We start from the raw sequence: 25,368 nt of genomic DNA, 5'->3' as shown, positions 1-25,368 counted from the left end.
AGGTTTGGACTTCTTTCATTTCCTGCTGTCCAGTCAAAAGGTCCTCCTCTGTTAAAGGTGGTGAGAGGGTAGAGGAATAAGAAACCAGAGACAGCATTGAGCACAAGATGTTTCATTCACTCATACATAATGATGTGGCTTGTGGTGTTAGATGTAAAGTCTGGGATATTACAGCATGGTCCATTTCTTGTGTATAAGCAAGTCAAGCTAAAATTGTGAAGGATCCTGCATCTATTCTAATCTACAATTTATGTGTATATGGATCAGTATATTTATCTGACTTCATGGCATTTGTAGGTGAATTTCAAGTTTCTTGCTGGCCCAGGCAGTTAGTGGTTGGTTGATGTCCTGAAGCATGAGAAGTTACTTCCTTTACAAAACTTTCATCTTAGTAAATGTTAATTATTACTTAATAATGAGTTAATTATTCATACAAATCTGTTTTTAAAAAAAAACCTACTAAGCTCTTGGCCTCAGAGGTGTCTTATGGCTGGTTAATATGCACTGTGTAAAAATGTATTTCATTTTATAATATTTAAATGTTACCTTTTAATATCATTGTCTCTTTATTTGTGTATTAGGAGAGTGGATAAAAAGGAGAATTCAGTCCCTTTTCAATACTATTAATTCAGTTTTGGGCAATTTCAGACTAGGGGTGAGTGAATTCCAAAACTGAGGGCAAGTCTGGAGAATGCTCTACCCATTACACCTTGTCTTTTGAACAGAAGGGCCTCAGCTGACTGACTGCAGCAGTATAGCACGGGGACAGGTAGCTTGTCAAGTAGGAAGGTCCCAGCCATTGAATGATTTATAGGTTAGAGCCAGCACCTTAAATGCAACACAGAAACCTACAGTATAATACCTAGTTCTCTCACCTTAATCTGCACACCAGATCTAGAGTGTGACCAGCTGCATGAGCTGAGCATTCAGCACCAGGTATAATCTTATGGGTGTGTTGGTGGTCATGAAATCCTGAACCCTTCCTCTTTTACCTGTAGGGTTACAGTCAGTGGTGAGCTGGAGCCTGTTCGTACCAGTTTGCACAAACCAGTTGTTAAATTTAGAAGCCAGTTTAGAACCGATTGTTAAAGGGGTGGGCAAACTCCGGCCCACGGAACTGTCCTGTCTGGCCCTTGAGTTCCCAGCTGGGGAGGCTCCCCTGGCCACTCCCTCGCCTTTCTCCCTCTTGCAGAGCTCAGTGCCAGCGCTCTGGACTGCTCCTGGACAACTCTGCAGCTCCTGCCGCTTTGAGCAGCAAGGTAAGGGGGTGGGGCTGCGAGCTCCAGCAGGCCACACGGCATCCATACACACTCCCCTGAGCAGTATGGTAAGGGGACCAGGCCGGGGCTGGGAGGAGGGGTTGGATAAGGGGTGGGGAGCGGTTGGAGTGGGCGGAATTTCTGGGGGGGTGGGGAACAGGGGGGTTGAGTAGGAATGGGTGTTGCGGTGGTCTGTTTGGGTGGTGGTGGATGGGGTCAGGGCAGTCAGGGGACAGGGAGCGGGGCGAGTTGGGTAGAGGGTGGGATTCTGGGGGGGCAGTTAGGATGGGGGGTCTTGGGCTTGTACTCACTGGTTGATGCTTAATAACCGGTTCCCTAACGGGTCAGCACTTAGCTGAAGTGCCGCTGAAAACCCAGAGCGAGTGAAGGACGTGCTACCGAAGACCCGGTAGGGAACCGGTTATTAACATTTTGGCAGTTCATCACTAGTTAGTTAATTTAGAACACGGGTATGTATATGAATAGATAGAAATAATTTTATCAGTGGTTCCAGAATATTCCCTAACCTTAGACACACTGAATTTCATTAGCTATTGTTCTTGCCAGTCACTGAGCTTTGTTAGTGCCTCCTGCTGGTTCCTCAGATGCTTCTCTAGTTTTGTCTAATCTAAATAATATTGTCAGATACATAACTGAGAGACAATAAAATTCCCAAGTAGCATTAGTAGCCAGGAATGCTTTTTTCATAATAATTTGACAGGGAGATTTTTAACTGTTCCTTCTGGAAGCTGACTTCACAACTTTAACCCATGTTGTCGTCACCTGCACATTGCATTTCTGCAATGAGCTTTTCTTGGGGCTCCAATTAGGAACTTGAGTTAGTGCAGAATATGCAGTAATGCTCACTTTTCTGTTTGCCGTTTGTTATTTCAGCTACATTGGTTTCCAGTTCATTTTGAATTGCAATTCAAGGTGTAGATTTTGAACTACAAATCCCTATGTATTTTTGGCCATGGCTACCTTAGGGGACTGCGTTACTCTTTTTGCCTTATCACAACAATGGAGATTGATTTGGACAAAAACAGTCCCTAGATGTGGACAGAAGAGGATGTAGGGCATATTATTTTCCTACTAGTGCAAAATAAACAGTTTGTTAGGCCTTGGGGCTCTATTTACCCAGCTTTTTGCCTGATGATATGGTTTGGGGGTGGGGGATTTAGTTCTGGACTGGATTTTCAAATGGTATTGTTTTATTTTAGATTTAAATTATCTGTGATTTTATATTTTGCACAGGCACATTAATACAGTAAAAAATAAATAAAATGTTCCCCTAGATACACATGCAGATCTTCCATCGACTTCACGCAGAGGTTGCACCTATGTATGTGAAGGCAGAACTGGGCCCATTTTTTCCTATTCTATGCAAATTTCTACCTTGTCCTGTGGATCTTCTGGGTGGGCAGATGGCAAAGGACCATTTTTCCTCATTTCTCCCTTTGCCCACTGCTCCTCTGCAGAAGCTTGATGCAGAGCTTTCCTGGGTTGATGCACAAACTGTGGCATGCCACAGCCCCAAAGAGTTATGGATTGCTCTGTGGCATCGTGGAATAGAATGAGCATCCTTAAATTCCTAATTGCGTTTGGTGACTTAATAACATTAACTTAGTATTTACAGCATTTGTTAAGTATTCCTTATAAGACTGAAGGAAAATATAGGAAATATTGCCTATCTAAGGCAAACCAGAAAAGTTTTAAAGCGTAATCACTATAGGTGCTGAGATACTTGATGTACATCCTGGTGCAGTAGTAGTTTAACTGTCTCCAGACTCCCATGAGCAAGGTGGAATGACTCAGAGAATCAGGATTCAACCATTACTGCAATACTAAAAGAGGAAATGTTAGAATGTAGACCGATTATGCCATAGTTTTCAAAATGTCTGTTTATGTCAATTTAATATTCTGTACCTTGATTTTGCACATCCTTACTTGTGTGTCAAGCTTATTCGCATGAATAGTCCAATTCAAGTCATAGGGGCTGCTGTGTGAATAAGTTATATTCAATCAGAGTAAAACATTGCAGCCTTAGATTGTAAGCTGTTTGAGGCAGTGACTATGTCTTTTTCCATGTTTTGTACTTTCAGTACTTAATAAATAATAACTGTTGATCTCGTTAGTTTTTCTAGTAAGAAAGTCTAAGAATATTCTAGTCAGTGTTCGAAGTGTTGGAAATGTTTCCTTTTGATTTTCCTGTTCCTTTTCATATCCTTAGTCCATGATGGATCATGGCAAATTAAAAATAACATGGCATGACTACTTGTAACTAAGCTAGAAGGCTTTACAAAATCTCAGGAAGAGGGTGGAAAAGAGGAGAAAATGTAGAGGGAGAACATTTTCTTTGCATTCAGAAGAAAAGAAAATCTGCTAAGGAAAGAGAGAAAACACCAGGAAGATTTAATAAGTCTTTGTTTGCATACATTATGATTCTTCTCTTTCACCAGCCAGTTTGTATGTTTGAAAAGTCATTTTGCTTGGTAAAAATAATTAGTTGAACTTAATCCAGCCCCTGTATTAATTGAATAAGTATTTTGAGTAAGTACAGAAAAGTGTTGCTGATCAATAAGAAGTGGCTAGTGATCATTGAACAATTATAGTGCTCTATTGTACACCTATATTATGTTCTAATTTTACAAGTGAGGCAAGCAATCCAGGTCCTCATGGCTGTTCACTTTCTTTTGTCTTGCTATTGCATCTTAAACACAGCAAAGTTCTAATTAGTGCTGTCTGAAATTTTAATACAGGGTAGTTTAGTCTGAGATGGCCTAAGAAAAGAGTTACTTGGCGATATGAAGAGAAAGTATAATTTGTTTGTTTTAAACTATGACCTCAAAATTTTTATCTCTAATATGGTCTGGTATGCTGACATATTGTTATGTAACTTCTCTTAAAATAGAAAAAAAAATTGGTTAATAAGAGTTTTGTTTGTATAAACTTCCTCATTTCAGATCGTCTCATAGGATTACAAAAAGGCATTTTCTTCTTTATAAAGGCATCATAAATATATATACTTTGTCAGCCACTGGTATTCCAATATAGCAGAACTGCAGCAGTTTGACTAAATACCTAAAAGTTCCTTGTTCACTTTAAAAATCGTTTCCTTTAGGCAGTTCAATGAATTATACTAAACTCTAACATAAATTATCTACTAGTTATTTAAGTTTATCAGATTCACTTTTATTGTAGCACACATTTATCTGTGTAGCTTGACCTTCTGTGTTGCCAGGAAAATAGTTAGAACAGCTTTTGAAACAGAAGTTATTTGGGGTGGACAAATGCTAAAGCTAGCAGAAATCTAGAATAGCTGATGCACTATTATTTAGTCCTGATATCCTCTTTAATACCCAGATGTCTATCCACAGCATTAAGCTGCTAACTCCTTTGTAGTATATGACAGTGATTTGAAGGAGATAACATGCAGTCATGCATTTAATTTTATTTTTATAAGCCACTTGCCTCATTTCTCATTCCTTTCCTAAAACTGCTGGCTGTATTTTTACAATAGAACACCATCCAGAATGATGATGTCAAAGTCAAGATGTCTGCCAGTATGCTGAAAGAATCTCTCTTGACTTCCCCTCATTTTTGTGTAAAACTGACCATATACTTTATCTTTCCTCTTGTTACCATCTTTCTTCCCCTCACACTATACTTGCACACTTAGCCAATTCCCTGCTATACAGTGAACACAGTTGTGTAGGTGATTCAAAACATTACACAATGTGGGCTTAGATATCGCAGCCCATACATCTCCTTTGGAACACTGTCTTGTCAATGTTGCCTTCAGCCAGAAAAAAATTGAAAGGACACTGACAACCTTATTTTGCAATTTTTTTTTTTTACTTAGTCTGTTATTACTAATAGCTTCAAAACTTAAATCTCAAATTTGTTTTCAAATGATATTTATCTTTATTTCTGTAGCTTTTTCCCACTAATATAGTATTACCCCAGCTTACCTATAGTAAGCCCAGTTAACGAAAATTCCTGGTTCCAGGAAATTGACTTATGAGCCTAGGTCATGACGGGCCTCTCAGCTTAAAAGGACTCTGTTCTGGGTCCTCCAAGGCCAGAATACAGTGATTAGAATTTGGAAAGGTCAGCTAGTTTTAAAGTGGCTGCATTCTGTATTTTCTCATTTCTGGAGCACATAGAAGAGGTTGCCACTCACAATAAGATGAAGCACATACAGTCTCTGTAGGCCATAAATCTGTTGCTAAACAAGAAGGAGCTGCAAGCTTTATTGAAGTTCTCTGTTGGCTGCGTTTCACTGGAAGGTTGTACTTTGACTTTCCTGATGCGTGAGTTGCCATTGTGGATGTTGTTATGTATTTGCATTCTCACATGCTGCTGTTCTGTTTTTCCTTTGCAGGGAGAGGATGCGCCAGTCTGCAATGTTTGAACTGTGCCAGGGAATGCACCAGATCAGCTTGCAGTTTGTTCGCTTGCAGATTAGCTTTGAAGAATATACCATAATGAAAGTCTTGCTGCTGTTAAGCACAGGTAGGTTAGCTCCTATTGTTACCAGCGTACTTGCTAATTGTTAGATGGCATATTGATTTAGCACCTGTACTTCACAAAATGATACAAGGCATTTAACTACAAGAGTAACAAAAGAGGAGGCAAATTTTGTCCTGGAAGGTTCATATGTTTACAAGAGAAGGGGTGGAAACAAGGAATCTGAGCATCCCTGCTGCACAGCCTCAGAGCACAACTGCAGTTCCTGCTCCTCATTACAGCAGGGACTGCTCTTTCTGTTCAGGATGTCATATATCCTGCAGGGAGTGTAAAGGAAGCAAGGCCATAGCCCTATCCCTCTATGCATGAACCAACAGACCTGGCCAAGCACACCAAGGGAGCATGCTGCTTCTCATGAAAAGAAGTAGCAGAAGACCTGCTCCCCTGCATGCTGGGGAACTGGGAGGAATTCTGACTCACTGAGTATACATTGTCCTCAACACAAGTGACTTAAAAGCATCATCAGGATCAAAACGTGCAGGTCCTTGACAAAATGAGTCTAGTGTTAGTATCAAGTAACTGAGTGTGTAGTATGCTATAATATATTACACTGAAAGTGTACTAAATTGTATTCCTTTTTTGTCAATTTGGGGCTAGAGTTTCAGAGACTTACTTTTTATAATAAAGAATTGCATCACAGGGCATGTCTACATACCTCTGCCATTTAGACTACAGGGGAGTGAACTGCAGTGTTGCACTATAACTCCCCAGTGTGGACACTGCAGGCACCAACTTAAAAGGTCCCTGGTTGGTGTGAGTGTAGCCTTGTTTGAAGAGGACTACAGTGGTGCAAACTTGGGACCCTTAAGTTCATGCCCGCAGTGTCCATGTGGGAAAGTTACAGGGTAGCACTTTGGTGTACACTCTAGTTCACACCACCACAGTCCAAACTGTGAGGCAATCTAGACATGCCCTCAGTGTTAATGACAACATTGTTTAATAATTAATCTTTTTTTAATCTACTTCTTGTCTTATAACAGAAACAGTTAAAGAACTATAACTCCATTACAAATGTCTATAAAACAAACATTAAAACAGCATGAACATTTACTGTGTTTCCTTCCCCATCAGTGCTGACTCCCATCTGTTTTGCAAACAGAAACTTTCTTCTGTGTAATCAACCTCCATTTTTTATCTGATTCATTCAGTCACATCAGAAAAGGATTGTTTATGTTATCATATCTTTCTTTGGTGCTTTGTGATGTCAAGATACTGCACTGTGACTTCACTGAATTCATCAGGCAGGAATGCCCCTATCACAAGGGGGTCCCCATGTGGCACAGAGCTGGTGGAAGAGGAATAAAGGGGGCATGTCTAGAGAAAATGAGGTATGGCCAGAGCACCACTGCACTTGAGCTCTTCCTGATTTCTACTTGTGAGTTATTGGCAGCTGAGAGCAAGCCTAGGGCTGCTCTGACCTGGGTCAGAGGCCACTTCGAGTTTGTCTACATGGCAGCTAGGAGTAAGCCTCCTGGTCTGGGCTTGAGCTCATGCACTAAAAATAGCAGTGTGGACATTGTGGCTTGGGCTGGAAATTGGGATCTCAAGCCCTCCCAGCCTCATAGGTGTGAGAGCCCAAGCTCCAGGTCAAGACACAATGTCCATGCTGCTCTTGTAGCATGCTAGTTCAAACCCGCTAGCATAAGTCTGTCTGCCTGGGGTGGGAGGCTCACTCCCAGTTGCAGTGTCAACATACTTTCGGCTCTTAGCCAGCTCCATACTAGAACCCCTCCCAGGTCCAGTGCCAAGTGGATCTCAGCAGCACCCGACATTCTCTCTCCTCCCCTCAATAGGGACACAGGACAATTCTCTCCCTGGGAACAAGAGGAGAGAAAGAACAAACCACAAGTGAGAGATGTTAGTTATGCTGCTTAGTGCACTGCTGGAACATGCTCAGATACTATCTATGATTGTGAGTACGGTATAGGAACCTGTATGATAGAACAGAGTAGAATAAAGAAGTGGATCTCCTGTTTTTGTAATTAGCAGCGAAAGGGGAGAAACTATAGAAAAGTAATAATAGTTTAATTGCATATAGCAATTAATGTGTTGGCAGTTGTTTCAGTAAAATAGATATGTATTATTCTACCTTTTTCTTAGACTATTAACAAATTGGTTTGAGGAGTTCATTGCAAGAACCTGTTGGGTAAAATAAATTACTTGGTTCATTCTGAAATGTACAATGATGTCTTTAGAAAATCTACACAATTTTTTGTGTCAGTTTTGGGATAGTCTGATTATTTACATTATGAAACTTTAATAGGGAGGAAGAAAGTTGGATAAAAAGAAAATGAAGGTCATGATAACACATATAGAATATTTTCTGTGATCAGCAATAATTCCAGTTTCTAATAACTTCACCTTGATACTATATTGTGATAGAAAATACCATGCTTCTTTTTCTTTTTTTTTTTTTTAATTGAATCATGTCACATGTAGCATACTATTTGCTTTGAAACTTCTGTGATGACCACATCAAGGAAGTTTCACTCCATTTACATGTAGAAGAAACCACACATTACATCTCAGTTGTTTTCTTGCTTTTCCCCAGCCCATGAATCTTGGATGATTGCCAGTACCCCTTCTGCATTTAATAAGTAAAATCAGAAACACTCAGCAGACCTCCAAAATTTGGTGTTTTGCTTGACTTCCTTTTATTTGTGATTTTATTTCTTCTTTTTATAATCTGGGTGAGATGATGATGTAATGATTTTCCAATATAACAGTAAAATAAAGAAATAAATTGACAGAAATAAAAGTATGGCTTTAATTCACATTTTTATAATGCCATTAGGAATGCAGGAGTTATATTTTCCTACTTTTAATTGGATGGATTTGTAAATATTGAGGAAATAGTTAAGTCCTTGCATTTTATGCAAGTGCCCATAGCATGTTGTAACTATTTTATTTTTTACTGAAGGAAATTTGTATCTCCAACAAAGAAAGGTGATTGGTGTTTATTCACTCGATATGGACTTTGCTCACAAATCTATTTAAAACAATGGTTGTTTTGTATTAGCTGTCTTTGAATGTCATGTGCCTTCAAGTTTATTATTGCAATCGAAAATGTGTAAAGAAACCGATTTATGTTGGTTTGCAGATTGACACATTACCTGTTAGCTTGTCTAAACCAGAGGTTCTCATACTGTGCTCCCCAGGGCACTTGGTGGTCTTTCACAGATTGCTTGCTGGTCACACGATTGTAGATCTCTTATTTATTTCCCACTGCTAAATTACTTTAGTGGGCACCTAAAAAACTATTAAATTCATTCCTAACTCTATTCCATGTAAGTAATTTTGGAAGTAGCCCCATGGACATTCTGTGATCACAGTGGGAGAGAAGGTGAACCATGGGATTAAGAGGGAGGGTGTCCACAGAACAGTCTCTGTTGAGATGCCATCCACACATTTAAAAAAACCTGTAATCCTCTACCATAGTTAACTATTAGAAAATAAACTCACTTTTTGCACCTGAAGTAGTTAATTTTCTTGTTGCAGACTTGAGTTACTACATGCAAGATTTTACATTTGTTTCATGATTCAACAATATCTAAACAACTTAGTAATACTAAAACATCCTGACATTGTTGAGAGTTACTAGTAACCTTTTCAAGGGCAGGTCCAGGATTCAGTTTTGGTCTGATCCTACAGACATTTACCACTGGGTGTAGTATCTATTACAGTGAATAATCTGGTTGAAGTTTCTAAATAAATAATGGTAGGTCCACTGAAATCAGTCAAACTGCTCACAGAAATCAGTACTACAGTAGAACCTCAGAGTCACGAACTGACGAGTCAACCACACGTCTCATTTGGAACCAGAAATATGCAATCAGACAGCAGCAGAGACAAAAACAGAGAAAAGCAAATACAGTGCTTAAATGTAAACTACTAAAAAAAAATGGAAAGTTCAAAAATATTTGACAAGGTAAGGAAACTGTTTCTGTGCTTGTTTCATTTAAATTAAGATGATTAAAAGTACTGTTTTTCTTCCGCATAGTAAAGTTTCAAAGCTGTATTAAGTCAAGTTCCATTGTCAACTTTTGAAAGAACCACCATAAAGTTTTGTTCAGTTACCAACATTGCAGAGTTCTGAACAACCTCCATTCCCCAGGTGTTCATAACTCTGAGGTTCTACGTATGCTCAGTAGAATTTCAGAAACGGGCCCTTCACTAGTACGGATGAGAATTTTAAAGGAGTGTTAAGAAGAAAGCTTTCATTGAGACTGCAGACATATTATCTGGTCAAATCTTTAAGCAGAATGTGAACTTAGAAAAAATACTCTTGCTCTGCATTAGCATGATGGCTCTCTTTAAGATGTCACACACATGCTCAATAATGTCCTAACCTTCCGACATGGTTTGATTGCCTAAGAAATGTGTTATTTGATGTAGCTTTACCACACTTGGCAGTTATAATTTGAGTCAGTACAATATCAAAGCAATTGCAAGTATGTGCTATACATTGCCCCTCCCCCAAGTATAGTGTAGCAGACAAGTGCTGGTATGTAGTGTCTTCAATTCTAGAGAGAGACTCCTGCTCCCTCTGCTATCATTTTGTGCTTAGGTCAAATGAAAAAATCATTTCAGTGGGTGGCTAGTATGTTCTGTATTTTCAAGATGCTGTCCTGCCCCACTTAACCCTTCTGCATATACTAATCCACATACACAGATCTGGAAAGGACTCTTGTATCGTTTGAAAATGTTTATGATTCTCCCACACAACACAAAGACACTTCTATAACCCTTCAACCATTAACTTTAGAATGTAGATAATATAAGAATATTCAATAAAATAAATATTAATACGAAGATGTCGTTTTACTGGCAGTTCCCAAGGATGGCCTCAAAAGCCAAGCTGCATTTGAAGAAATGAGGGCAAATTACATCAAAGAACTAAGGAAGATGGTAACTAAATGTCCAAGTAACTCTGGACAAAGCTGGCAGCGATTCTACCAATTGACTAAGCTTCTGGACTCCATGCACGATGTAAGTATAACCCATCAGGGAGCTTATAGTATGTAGGGTGGTATCTTTAAGAAGGATTAAAGAAAAAATCTTTCCCTTAAGGTAAACTAGTAATTTTTCATTACACTAACCAGCAAGAAAGCAACAGGCAATCATTTTTTATAGTGTCTGTTAGAAGTTTCTGGACAAATTTAGGGGAAAATTGCACATAAAATTAGAAAATAAAAAACTTTAACGGCCAGGTTTTGATACTTTTATTCGTGTGAATAGTACCTCACACCACGAATAGTCAACAATAGTCAATGTTGAAGTCAACAGAACTATTCGCTGAGTCAGGTGTTACTCAATATGAGTAAAAGTACTGGAATCTGGCCCTATACCAGCAGATGAATAGTGTAAACCGTTTTTTCAGAGAGCAAGATTAGTGAAATATGCAGTGTGTTGTTAAAACTTAAGGAACACCCCTGAGTCAGTTCACAACACAAGGTATTGGATTAGAGTTTCACTCTTTTTGTAATTTAAGAACTGTTTGTTAAGAAAATGTTTACTTCACTGTTGAACACATATGTGACCTGTTACAACTGCTAATCTCATAACTCAATCTTTCTAAAACATTTGTTAATGGTTTAGAGTCAACTTGGGTATCTTGAAGTTTTGCTGAGTTTTCAGATCCAGCATAACTGAATTTTAATTATTTCTGTCCTTCCATTTTGTTTCAAATGTATTCTGTGATGTAGAGGTTTACCTTGTAACCACCAGTTACCTATCAGTAAAAACTGTTTTAAACTGTATAGCAAAAGAAAGCAAACACCCTCATTCTGTCATGATGTGGCACAAAAATAATTTTGCTGTGAGCTGCATGTTGAATGTTGGGCCCTAATTGTAGAAGCTGCATATAAATGTCTCTTTCATGCTTGTCTTAGTTTTCATTTTTGTGGACGTAGTTCAGTGCAGTTTAGGTCAGATCTGTAAGAGAGCTTGAGGTGTGTTTACAGAATGTACATACGGAATTATTTTTCAAATATTATTCTGTTCATTAAATCATTTAAAATCTCAGTAGGAGGAAAAGGATATTATTAGTACTGCAGTAATATCTCATTCTTTAGAGATCAGTTTTGTTCATTGTGCCAATGAAGGATGTTTTACTGTTTGGTTTGAACTAATGGGCTGGGAGGTGAAAGAAAGTCATTTACAAGTTGTTCACATATGACTCTCCACAGCAGTTCATACATTCCTCCCATGCCCCTGCTTTTGTAATATTTTTCATACATTTCATTGAAAGTTACATAATTGTCTTCTGAAATACAGAGTTTGTGTTTTATTTGGTAATTCTTTTGTACTTTTTTTTAAAAGGAGAATTGTGTGGATGGGAAGTAATAGCTTAACAGAATTCTACAGTTATTTAAAATAATACAGTATTCTACTGTAATCACCCAAAACATTGCATTAGTATTGTAACCTATAGTGTTTTGATCAGCTCACTTCAGAATGCTGTGCTATTCTATTGAATTTTCAGTAAGGATCAGAACTGATGATGCCATTTTTATTATATTACATTTGATTTTAGTATAAACAAGTTAATAAGGGATTTTTAAAGAAGGTCTTGTGGTCAGTATTCTCTTTCAAACAGCCGTCTGCACACCACTGCTATTGTTTGTAACTTACCAGACAAGCACTTTTTTTTCTCCTTACAGTTTACTTTTTACTTGAATTGGCTCAGATTGTTCCCAAGGATGTGTGTTAATCCAAAGGAAGACTAATCTCAATATCAAAATTGGCCAAATGATAAATTAATTTAGACAAAGCACATGAGAATAATTTTACAGTAATGTTGACAAGAGATGAGAATTGCTCTGCGGAGAGTAGAATTTCTCAGGTCTTATCCTGGAAATGCAGATGCGTTTTGTTTTGGTTTTTTTGGGGCTAAAATCCTCAGTACAGGTCAATACTTTTCAACTGTCACCAGTATAATTTTAACTTTCATTCCATGTAATTTGAAAGGATCAGAATGTACTTAGTCCTGTGACTGCTCTAATCACAGCTGAAATCCCATGTTTGTATCTCTGCGCAGATACAGCATTGGCATTTGCAGCAGAAGCCTGAAGGGACCTCTGTAGAATTCATGCTTATTCAGTCCTGCTGCTGCCTCCAGCTTTTTAATTAGAGCAAAGCAGCATGTCATTATTTGTGGAGTTTACTTTACCTGGGTGTAGTGCCACACAATCATATGGTTTCTTTGTATCTTAAGACTTGCTTTTATTAACCTCATTCTTAAGTATTCTTTTTTTAAGGACTGTATAAAATAAGAAAGTTGAATACTGCATGATACTGTATTTGGCTTAAATAATACGAATAGTATAATAACCAATGAGATGGTTTTACACTGCGCAGTGCTTTCAGCCTTTCATCCACATGGGGAGCATATGTGCAGACAAAAAAGTGCCAAGATAAGGAAAAAAGAAAGGAAGAGCAGGTAGGCAAGTATTTGAAAATATCAGCAACTTTAAGCAATGACTCATAAAACCTCCAAGCACAGAAAACGAAACTGAAGAACAGAAGAACAAAGCCATTCCTGAACACCTCAGGTGAAGATCTATGCATCAGATAGCTGAAATACAAATAAAAACAATCATACACACAAAGTTTTATCAGTGTTGTGGGGACCAACATAGTTAATCCTCATTTCCCTTTTTCAGGCATTTTCTTTTTAACAATTCTCTCATAATAAGCAAATTTCTAATGATTTCATTAAACAGCATTGTTTGTTCAGAACCATAATGCAGTGAAGCTAGTTGATTCCATTTCCTAACCAAATTGGTAAACAATTCAGTCTCAGACCCCAGGGATGACCCAGGGTATTTGAGAGAGAGCGAGCGAGAGCCAGTTCTTGTTTGTGATCAGCCAACTAGCATGCAGGAACATAAGAAACAGATGCATTACATGTGCTATCAAAATTTTCATTTGGATTTTCAACATCTCCTGGAGCAAGTCTGCTTTGAGGGCAAGGGCTGTATCATGACAATCTTTAATATATGTTTCAGCAGTTCTCAAAACAGAAGTTTTCAGTTTCAGTCTGACTGATATTTAAACAGACTTTCAGTTCTAAGCGCTTTTGTTTCGATGCAGTGTCATTAAACCCTAACATGAACCTACCCTTTGGCATAGTGTGATGAGTATTGCACTGTTGTTTGCTTGTTGATATTTTCGGCCTGATAAAAATAAACTCTTTAAGGACCATGCTGCTGAATTATTAATATTTATGGTTCCTGAAGGGAATACTGTACAGCTGAAGTGGATCTTCCCATACGCTCAGGCTGTGAGAACAAAGATTTTCCTTCTCTGAAAAAAGCTGATATTGGTGGTACAATACAGTGTGTCATGAATTCACAGGAGAATTACTTTACATGAAAACACAAAGGCTTTTTGCTTGTCCCTGATATTGTAACTAATCCTAGGGAGAAATTACTCACTCTGTGCTGTTACCCAAACTGTCTTAAATTATTTGAATTTGTTAATTTTCTAGTTGATTATGAAATCATGGTTTCCATAGATGTAGTCTTAATCCTAATGATACGGTAGGTAAACTTTGGGAGGAGTCAAGGAGTGACTGTAAAATTTCATGCCATAGACAGAGATAGAGAGGGATTTCTAAGTGAAAGGACTGGCTCATCTTGCCAGTGCAGGGAAAGGGCTCAGCGTGATAATGTGCACCTTTGCAGCCTGAAGTAGTTTTTGTTACTTCTGAATGTACAAAGTTGTGGTGAAAATTATAAGGCTGAAATCTGGATGACTATTCACCATGAAAATGCCACACATGCTTGCGGTCCACTATAACTGTGTTGTCTTTGGTGATGGAATGATGTTCATTTCTCTGAATTCGAAGAGTAATATAGGTGAGAGTTTCATAGAAAAAATAAATAATGACAAACTGAAGTTTAGTTAATAGGGGATTAATCTATGAAATTTGAAAGATCTTAAATATAGAATGCAGATGCAAAGACTGGTTATTGAGACAGTAATCATTGTTACATAAAGATGCAAGAATCTACTTTAATCTTAAAAATGTTTAAATGCAGTGTGTTTTTTGTGAAACACATTGCCTGTTCATGAATTAGGTAGAAATAACAATTATTCATTAATGATTAATGCGGGACTCTCTGTCCAGGTATATTATCAAATCACTCTTAAAAGCAAGCATGGTTAGTTTATTAGGCGGATAGCAACTTTTCATGTCTTACTGTGGTTTAAGTGACATTGAAGTAAATATTATGAATTCTGTCTTTATAATAAAATGCACACTGTAGGCACCATCACCTGGGTTTTATTTTATTTGTTTATTTAGGGGTGCTTATGGAGCGAGGTTTGTGTCATACACCAAGATACAAAGCCACATTTCATTGCATTCTATCAAAGTGAGCTAGACAACAACTTCATATAATTGGTAGGAGTGATCTATTGTTTTTTCCCTCTGGCAAGAGTGTGACTAATAAGAATTTTGAAGGAAGTAGAAATTATTTATTCTATATACTCGCAGCTAAGCAAGCAAAACCTTATCATCCAAGTAACTCTTCAGTAATTTAATAGTTTTTTTACAATTAATGGTTGTAAAAATAAATAATTTCTGTCCAAGATTCTATTTGTGAAATTAGTGGTGCCTTCATTCACACTGCTTAATTAGAGTGTTACCGTTCACATAGCTCTAGCAGAGGTGGTATCACCACTTCCATTATAAACTCCTGCTTTCACGGGAGGAAATGGGATAAAATGTAACAGCAAATTCTCAGCACACTGTGATGTTATATAGCTGCTTGCATTCCCTTAGTTTAATTCAAACCTCACTAAATCTCAAGTTGCTGTAATTTAAATGATGGTCTGTAAGAGGGGTAAGTTAAAGAAAGGGGCTAGTTTAGCATAAGCCTTCCAGCTCCATCAGTAGAGCTGATGTTTCTTGGTAATATTCCAAAGTACTGTTGTTGTCTCTCTGTGGGCACAATTCATTTGATACATTTTCTAATAATCCTCTGCGCTTTTTTGCATTTCAGCTTGTTAGTGACTTGTTAGAATTCTGTTTCTACACCTTCCGAGAGTCTCAGGCACTGAAAGTGGAGTTTCCGGCCATGCTGGTGGAAATCATCAGTGACCAGTTACCAAAGGTGGAGTCTGGAAATGCCAAGGCCCTGTACTTTCACAGGAAGTGATGAAAAATGTCTTAATAGAAGAACTTTGCCTTAAGTTTCCTTGTGTTATTCCACACCCATGAAGGACCCAAGAAACCACATTTTAAATGTGCTATTTACACTTGTTCAGCAGCCTCTGACTAGTCTAAAATCATGTGAAGGGTTTGGAAAACATTTGATCTGGATTTGGCAAGACCTAGATGTTCGAAAATTACCCCCTTCCTCCCAACACTTAGAAAATGTTCCTGTTCCTCTGGATGAAAAGCCATATCTAGTCAATAACTTTGATTTTGATATTTTAACAGATGGAAGTTTTAAATATGCCATGTAGTTTCTGGTATTGTTTGCTTGTTTTAAAAGGGTTCAAGGACTAATACAAACTTTTTAAAGCTTACCCCTTGGTTTGCACATAAAACGTAAAGTCAATATGGGGCATTAATATTCCTTTCTTGTAAAAATATATACAAAAAAACCCTGAAGTGTAAAGTAATAACAGAACATTTGGTGTGGAATACTCGTTATCCCCACCTGTGGCATTTGTTATCCTATGTTATCCATCATAGGTGATATACACTGTGTTAAGTGTCCATTTACTATTTAATTAAAAAGGATAAGATGTTAAAACAAATGCCTCAGTTTCAGTTTATAGTATCTATTGTGCTGGCTTTACAAATAATTTTTCGCAGTCTTTTGCTGTACTGTACATTGCTGTATGTATAAATTGTGAAGGACCTGAAATAAGGTATAAGGAGCTTTTGTAAATGAGAAAAATCTTTAATGGTTAATAGGATGAACGGGAAAGTATTTTTGAAAGAATTCTATTTTGCTGGAGACTATTTAAGTACTATCTTTGTCTAAACAAACAAGGTATTTTTTTTTCGTAAAGTGAAATGTTCTGCATGCATAATGAACCGTTTACAGTGTATTTAAGAAAGGGAAAGCTGTGCCTTTTTTAGCATCATATCTAATTTACCATTTTACACTATCTGTTGTAAATAACCACACAACCTTTTTTAGTTGTATTTAAGCCTATTTTTTGGTACATTTTTCTCCATTTTTGTCTACTGCTTGCAAGTATATGTGACTTCAGCTCATTTTAGGAATACTGCTTCATATTTCTGTAGGAAACTACACTATGTTGTGTTTGCAGCTTTATGGTGGTTTCATTTAACAAGATATTACTGTCTCTCAAAAGCTTTTGCCAGCTTTACGATGTGGTGAGTTTCTGCCCTCTACTCCAGATTACTCAAGGAGATAAAAGCAAATCATAGGATGTAAATGATTTTTTTTCCTTTTTCAAAATTAAAGTTTCCCAAATTTGCTGTTATTCCTTTTAATATTGAATGCATGTAACCTTTTAAAGGTCCAGTTGTCACCTCTGATTTAGGAGAGTGAATTCCGATTATGGTTAAGGGAACATAGAGATCATTACAGTAAGTATACTAGATATATTTTGATTGGCAAGGATGAATGGTATGGTACTGATAGTGGCAGATTATCTTGTGAGGTTTTTACTTATAAATTCAAAACATTAATGTAAAAATGTAAGCAGACCTACATCTAAACAGATACTTTCACTGTGAATATTTCTATCTTAGTTCTCAATTTTTGTCTCAAAACCATGTCCTCTAGTGTAACGCTATGAAAATGCACCTTTCATCGGGTGACTTTCACAATTTGTAAATAAATACAAAATTTTGGAGTAGAATAGAGACCAGATGAGCTTTTCTGAACATCATTGTTACTGTTATATACTAATTTGAATAGAATCATTTTTCAGCGAGTCATGATTCCTAAATTGTCTGTCTGGGCAAGAGTGACATTTTTGAGCTACAGCTGTCCCTGGACCAGTCAGAATGTAGCATTCTTATAAATGGTAATCTAATAAATGTACCTCTCCCCCACTTTCTGATTTAAAACTCTGAGGTGTGCTTCTGGCACATGACAAGCAGTGTTGACTCTGTCTTGCTTTTTAAATTACACCTGCCTTATGCAATGGGTAATCTGTAGAGGCTGTATTCAGAGAGGGGGATCTGACGGTATATATAAATGTATACATACATACATTATTTGCAATTTTGGAAGTCTAATTCATAGGTAGATCCTTAAATACAATCAACTGACCTGCACAGCAATATGAAAGCCACATGTCCAACATGATAAATACACAGCATGCAGACTGGTTGTTTACAGTAAAGAAATGGTCAGAAATCCTTTCATTTACTTTTTTTTTTCTTTAAATACTGATAATGGAATTTCAGAAATAGCCAAGTTTGGGGTGAATACAGTCTGCGGCAGCTTTTTATATTAACAAAGTTACTAGCTCCTTTTCTATCTCTAAGTAACTTTGCTTGGCTAAAACAGCAAAGCCATATTCTAAACTTCACCGTTAAATGCCTGTCCCAGTACAAACTGTTGTCTGTTTGCTCTTATTTTTGTACCTTATTGCTTTTAATCTTGGTTTGGTACAATTCATAATTCACAGAAATTTCATATAATTAAAAAGACACTAAATTAGTTTTAAAAAGCAATTTATATCTTTATGCAAAAACGTATGTCTGTCTTTGCAAACAACTGTAAGAAGATTACAATAAATCCTTTACTTTAATCACCTGGTGTTTATGAAACCATTCATTGATTTTTTTTTTGCTAGAAATCATTCAAATGATTGGATACAGATGTTTTAAGAGACAGTATTCTCTTCTCCAGAACACTTGAGCAGAATAGCCATCTCACCTTAACTAACCAAATCTACAGCAAAAAATATAAAATACTGTTTTAAGCTACAACAAAGAAATGAAAGTATTTTGAACTTGTTTAGAATGAAATAGGCATTTGTCTCCTGCAAAATATAAGACAAACTCAATGAAATTTCAAAATGTCTGTTTTAAAAGTGGGCTTTGCTGATTGCGTTAAATAATTTTGTTGCAAGGAAAGAATGGGGATATACAGCAAGAACATTGTATACACATTTAAAAATGTAAAATAGTTTTAATGTACTGCAGCAGGTATTTCAAGAATACTAGATCACATTGTGCAATTCTTGAGTTGCACAAAATAAAATAAGGCTAAAGTTTGCAATATCAGATTCTTATTAAAAAGATACTTTACAATCAAGCTAATTCACAGGGTGGTGTTTTCACTGACTTGTATAAACATTTATGAATTTAAAACAATCTACAATTAATGCACTTTTAATTGTTAAAGATTTGACTTTCTTTTTGTAGAGCAATGTTCTCAGCTGGAGGTCAATGACTTGATAAAATAGACAGCAGTTCTGAGGTCAGTGGAATGTTTAAGAATTCTTGGAGTTTAAATAGATTTTTGGATGAAAAATAAAAGCAGTCAGCACTATGGTGTAAACAGTAAAATCTATGCATAATGATGCATTTATAATTAGGGATTTGCTTCTGTATGGTTAAAGCTTTTTAAATAAATAGAAAATATTGTTTGGTCTTTGTTAATGTCTGCAAGTACACTTTTTTTTTTAATATAAATTGTACAAATATACATGGATTAAAATAGTTTGATTGCAAGTATTCCTTGCACTTTAATCTTCACTAGCGGATGGTGCATTGATTTCCTTGGAAACAAGCCTGTGTTCACTTCCAAACAATCTATTTAGACAACATGAAATTAATTGCGATGTTACATAATTTTTGTCATTCTTCATGCACATTGAAATCTATTTTTCACAAGCCTCTTTATAAGGGTGGGTTGTGGTGGTGCTAACACACACATCACAGTACCCGTTGACAGGACAGGTGGTCCAGGAGGGTAGCAGGTCCTACCTTGGGAACTTGCTTAAGCAAGTTGGGCAACTGTGTTTTCCAGGAGAGCTGGCATGAGACTGTTTGACACGGAAGGTGAAGCACGTGACAGACAAAATGATGGCCTATGAAAAGGTTTAGCACAATAAAAGCTGGAGTTAGGCTCTTACCTGTATCTTCACTTGGACTCTACTCTCCTACAACAGCTACTTTTATTGTCCATGTAATTAGAATTTTTTCCCAGTGCACTATTGATTGCACAAGTTCAGAATGCTAGGAGCATGCACTCTAATCCTCTGAATTTCAGACAGCAGTAGCAATCAAGTTGCACCAAAACATTTTGGTGCCAAGAAATCTTAATCCTGCCCTACACCTCTGAAACTCATTCAGCAGAAAAGAATAATAGTGACCTCAAGAGTGGTAAGGCAAAATAACAATCCCCTTCCCCAAATGCTTGGATGGTGTGACAGTCAGCTGTGTTGATCTGTTAAGGTTGTGTGTTTTGGAAAACCAGTTTGATGATGTTGGGGTACATGTTGGTTATTGGCAGTGCTTAATTTGTAAGTGATGTGGCAAGCCCCGAGGTGCCCGAGATACGAACTGCCAAGCCGAGAGGTGCAGGAGCTCTGCGCTGGTTTTGGGTGTCTGTCTCAGATGGAAATAAAGCTTTATGGACTGTTTTGGGGCATTGTGGTCAATACAAACGTGGAAAAGAAATGCACAATTCTCTCCCCTTAATTTCCATTCTTTTAATATTTTGGGTGACTAGGAAGTGCCCTACCTCTACTTTTAAACTGTCACTAAAGGTAAATTTTGTTTGCTAATATCAACAAGAGTGACTCGCTGCTGAACACTGTTTTAATGCACGTGTAGAGCAGGATGTACTGTATTCAGCACTGTTTCAGAAAACCCTGTCAAGCCATATTTGGCTGGTTTATTATATGGCACATACGTAAGTTAGTCTTAACCCAATTCAGCACTGGGGCAGCTGCAGCCTTGCTGTTTAATTAGACAACGCAGCTGAGACCAGGACAGCAGGCATGGGTGGGAAGGGTACCAAAGAGAGAGTGCGTTTGAGAGTTAAGGGGACCTCAGTTATCTGCATGGTGAAATTATGGAGACCCACACACTGAAGCAAGAGCAATGCACGAGCATGGAAGGGCAGGGCTTGTCTACACAGTAACTAAAGGGGGGAATGACTGATTTTCTGTTAGTTATTTCAGTGCTAGTCTAGGTGTGGTCACTTAATCCAAAAGAAGAGTGCCCTATTTCGAGATTACGTAATTGAGTAAGAATAGATTTATGTTAAAACAGAGCCCCCACTGTGTGCACACAGATTTGTAATTCATATATTTAGTTACTTCAGTGCAACCAATTTTATTATTTCAGTTATGTAGCCAAGTTCTGACGGCTCTGCAGCGAGTCCTCTGCTGTATGTGAGCTAGAATGCACCAGAGAGGGAAACCTGCTATGAAGAGCAGTAAGAAGAATGATTTTCTTGGGCCTCTGAGTAGAGTTGAGTTAAGCACAGAAGTTTCTACTGAGCTTGACCTTCTAGAGCCAAGGCAGAATAATGGAGCAAGAGGAGAATCTTGTTTAATTACTGTCATATACTGATGTTCCTGCTGCATGCATTGTTTGACCTAGGGTCCAGGCACTTACACTTGCTGGTGAGAACAAAAAGAGCAGAGCATAAAGCTAATTCCATCTTTTCTATCTGATTCATGGTCATTGGGACCCTCTCAGACCAGAGTTGTCCTCGAAGTAAAAGAAATAAGGGTGGTTAGTGTGTGTGAGAGAGTATTTTCACCCACCTGACAGGAGAGGAGGATAGGCTAACTAGGACTCTAGCTGGAGCAATACCAGTGCTCCAGCTTATAGACTTTAAGATCAGAAGGGACCATTATGATCATCTAGTCCGACCACCTGCACAACACAGGCCACAAAATCTCACCCACCCACTCCTGTAACAAACCCCTAACCTATGTCTGAGCTACTGAAGTCCTCAAATCGTGGTTTAAAGACCTCAAGGTGCAGAGAATCCTCCAGCAAGTGACCCATGCCCCACACTGCAGAGGAAGGCAAAAACCCCCCAGGGCTTCTGCCAATCTGCCTTGGAGGAAAATTCCTTCCCGACCCCAAATAGCAATACCTGCATCCCTGCCCATCTTGGCTAATAGCTATTGATGGACCTATCCTCCGTGAACTTATCTAGTTCTTTTTGTAGTCTAGTTATACATTTGGCCTTCACAACATCCCTTGGCAGCGAGTTCCACAGCCTGACTGCGCTGGGTGAAGAAATACTTCCTTATGTTTGTTTTAAACCTGCTGCCTGTTCATTTCATTGGGTGACCCCTGGTTCTTGTGTTATGTGAAGAGGTAAACACTTCCTTATACACTGTTTCCACTCCTTTCATGGTTTTATAGACCTCAATCATCTCCTCCCTTAGTCGTCTCTTTTCCAGACTGAAGAGCCCCAGTCTTTTTAATGTCTCCTCATACGGAAGCCGTTCCAGACCCCTCATCATTTTTGTTATCCTTCTCTGCTCAACACTAGACCACCACGGGGAGGAAGCAGCTGCTGAGAACCCAGCAGTGCTCTGCTAAAGAGAAGTGAAAACTGCTGCAGTGCTGAAAACCTGAGAGTGGGAGAATCTCTGGAGTGGAGAAGGCAGGCCTTCACTCAGCTACCAAAGACAGAGAGTGGGAAACAAAGGGGCAGTAGGGCTATTACTTACTTATGGTTCTGGGAAGGAGGAAGAGACAGCAGCAAGCCAGCAACCAGGCTGCAATGGCTGATGCAAAGCTGAAATAAAGCAACATGGAACCCAAACCCCATACCACAATTAAGTGTACGAACCTACAATCAAATCTCTGGGGAGAAGGGAGTAAATGGCCTCAGAGGCAGTGGTGTTAACTTGCCCAATGGGGGTAGGATCCCTTGAACAATTCATCATCCAGTGGGGATCAGCACAATTAGTATAGACGGCCCTGGAAAGTGCTCTCCAAGATTCCTTCTAGCACTGGCAATTGGTGCAGGCTAACCACTGAAAAGCTAAATAGCAGCACACTCAGATGACTTTCCCTATTCTTGTCGTTGGAGTCAACATTGTCATTAAGAAGGAGCTGGATTCAAAGAGCTGAGCCCTAGGCCCCATGCTTCCAGGAAAAGAGGCATGTATATTATGTGCTTCGGAAAAGTATGTCTTTACGTATCTTCTAACTTTTACTGGTCTTTGCCTCTTTGATGCGTGATGTCCTAACACTGATTTTCTGAAATACTGCACAAGATGGATGGAGAGAGAGGACAACACAGACAGCAGGGCTACCACTCTGTTACCAAGAGCTATCAATACTTCATCGGCTTCCCTCAGCATTAATCAGAGTATAAGCTAAGGCGGAAGATCTTCCCACCAGTGCCAGAGTTACCAGAGCTGAATTCTTAAAAGTAGTAGGCAGTATGCTCAACTTGGCACAGTTCTGACCCAGCTTACTCATACCCTTGCTTCTACAAAAGCCTTAATAAGAAAAGATGAATTAGGAATGAAAAATGAAATTAGCATTACCTCTCCTATCAGGAAATAATACACTTAACAGGGTTCTCTTCCTCTTCTTAGGGTTGCTTGGAGCTGGCATAGATTTACTTGAGCTACCAGAGGCAAAAGAACCTGAAATAACAGGAAGTTCAGAATAGCTTATGCAGGAGTTTGCAGACCTGAAGGCAATGCAGCAAACGGGATCTTAGTAGTGGGTGAGGTGGCACTCCACAAGTTAAAATCTCTTACTACTTTTCCTCTACTTTTTTTAACCAACGTTAGATGCATGCTAGACCAAGAACTAAAGCATTTGGAAGACAGTGGAGGACCAAACACACTCTGAGCAAAAATATTATGCACACTTTGGTGCTATTGCTTGTTCACAAATGACAATGACTGACTGCCAAACACTGCCTTCCAAACTGAACAAATTTGAGGGAGCAAACCTATGCCCTATTGCTCAATGTTATCAGAAGGATTATTTCCTTACTCCTGTGTCAAGGGACAGATTAGAGCACTTAATCTCATTACAGTAGTTCTACACCATCTTCAGTATAACCTCCCAGCCAGAATTGCCTTAAAGCTGTTTGGCAAAGCTCACCATCCCCTCAGACACAATGACATATACTAAACCTCATAGCTTGGAAGAGTTCCATTTGGACCGCAATACCAACTTAGCCAACCATCTGAAGTTCATTTGTGTTTACTCAGAAGGTCTAGGCAAAGGAACAGATAATGGCAGTGCATGAAAACTTTTCTTTAAAAAGAAAACAAAACAGGAGTAGTTAATGTTCTTTCAAGACTAGTAACTTAATATAGCTGCAATATTTTTTGTTTGCAAAATTAGTCAAAATGCATGAAGCTCACTTTAATGCAGTGTATTAGTCTTAAAAGGTTGTGTTATTTGTTCATGTTTTTAAGCAAGAATGGAAAGAGAGAAGACAAATTGCACTCAGCACAATGATAACTACCTTTCATCATATTTTTAACATGTGGCAAAGATTTGTGAGATACACAGTTCACTACTTGAGGAGTAAGATACTATTTAGTAAAACTAGCTACTACTCAGTACAACTAAGGGCTGTTTGAAGTCAATGGTAAAACTCTCCTTGACTTTTAGTGGATATGTTTCAGGATGTAAGGTCAGATTAAGATGGCAGGGTGAGAACAAGGGCCTCTGCTAAGGGGAGAAGTGGGGCACAAAACTCCTGGCATGAAGGCAGAATGGGAAGCAATGGGGGGGGGGTGTCTTTTAGAGTTTTTGAAATAGGAAGGGATGGAAGGGTGGCCCGCAGGGAGCTTGTGCGGGGAACACAGGGAGACCCTCTAGTGTGTAATGAGATCATCCTACAGAATCAATGCAGCATGTGACCCTGCAGTTGTATTTAGCAGATGTTAATGAAGTCAGTAAGTAAGTTGTTTGCTGTGAGGAATGGTCTCCCTAACTCATAGCTGTTCTGAATCAGCAGTGCCTTCCTCTTTACTGATTCTGCACACACACCTTCCAGTAACTAAGAGAAGTTTATTTCCGTTACTGATTTATAGAAACAGAGCAAATCATTCTCTAACAACTTGAGAAAGAGACAAATAGTAAATAACATTAAATTTACAGTGATTTTTTTGGGTGACAAACCTGTACTTTAAAAATTTCACAATATGGAACCCAAGGTACTGGAGCCTGAAATAAATGTTATTGAAAATAATATAAATGAAGCTACACACATCACATAAAGGCATCTGCATTTCGAAGACACTTGAAAATCTCATATCGCCCTCTCTGTGGGTTTTATTTATCTGAAAATCTGATCCAGCTACTTCCCCTCCCCTTTTAGAATATTACTCTGCCTTCAGCTTAAGAGCCTCTTTGCCCAATCACTGTTCAGAACCAGAAAAATAGAGGGTTGACACAACATTTAACAGTGGATATAAATACAGTTTTCAAATTGCAGTTTAGTCAGCACAAGGACAATAAAAATACTTTAGAATTTTTCTCCAAATGACAGCTGAATCTGAGTTCAACCACATATCTGACTTAAAATTCTCGTTATCCTGCAAACATATTGCTGTTGTGCTTTTCACATGTAAAAAACTCTGTTCATAAAATTAAACTACTCCTCCAGCCCTCCCC

The 25,368-nt window shown here is 38.2% G+C and overlaps 1 protein-coding gene across 2 annotated transcripts in view; it reads left to right on the top strand.

Moving 5' to 3' along the window:
• Nucleotides 1-19,494, top strand: part of NR3C2 (nuclear receptor subfamily 3 group C member 2) — a 250,245-nt gene extending 230,751 nt beyond the window's left edge. For both annotated transcript variants that reach the window (XM_050946271.1, XM_050946272.1), the window contains exons 7-9: nt 5,644-5,774; nt 10,621-10,778; nt 15,800-19,494. In XM_050946271.1, coding sequence (XP_050802228.1) covers nt 5,644-5,774; nt 10,621-10,778; nt 15,800-15,955 — 445 coding nt within the window. In that variant the 3' untranslated portion in view covers nt 15,956-19,494. The remainder of the gene's footprint in view (nt 1-5,643; nt 5,775-10,620; nt 10,779-15,799) is intronic.
• Nucleotides 19,495-25,368: the final 5,874 nt, after the last annotated feature.

Source organism: Gopherus flavomarginatus, chromosome 3 (assembly GCF_025201925.1).
Source record: "Gopherus flavomarginatus isolate rGopFla2 chromosome 3, rGopFla2.mat.asm, whole genome shotgun sequence".
Taxonomy (NCBI): domain Eukaryota; kingdom Metazoa; phylum Chordata; order Testudines; family Testudinidae; genus Gopherus; species Gopherus flavomarginatus.
The sequence above is the reverse complement of the archived record's forward strand: the minus strand, read 5'-3'. Positions and strand labels throughout refer to the sequence as shown.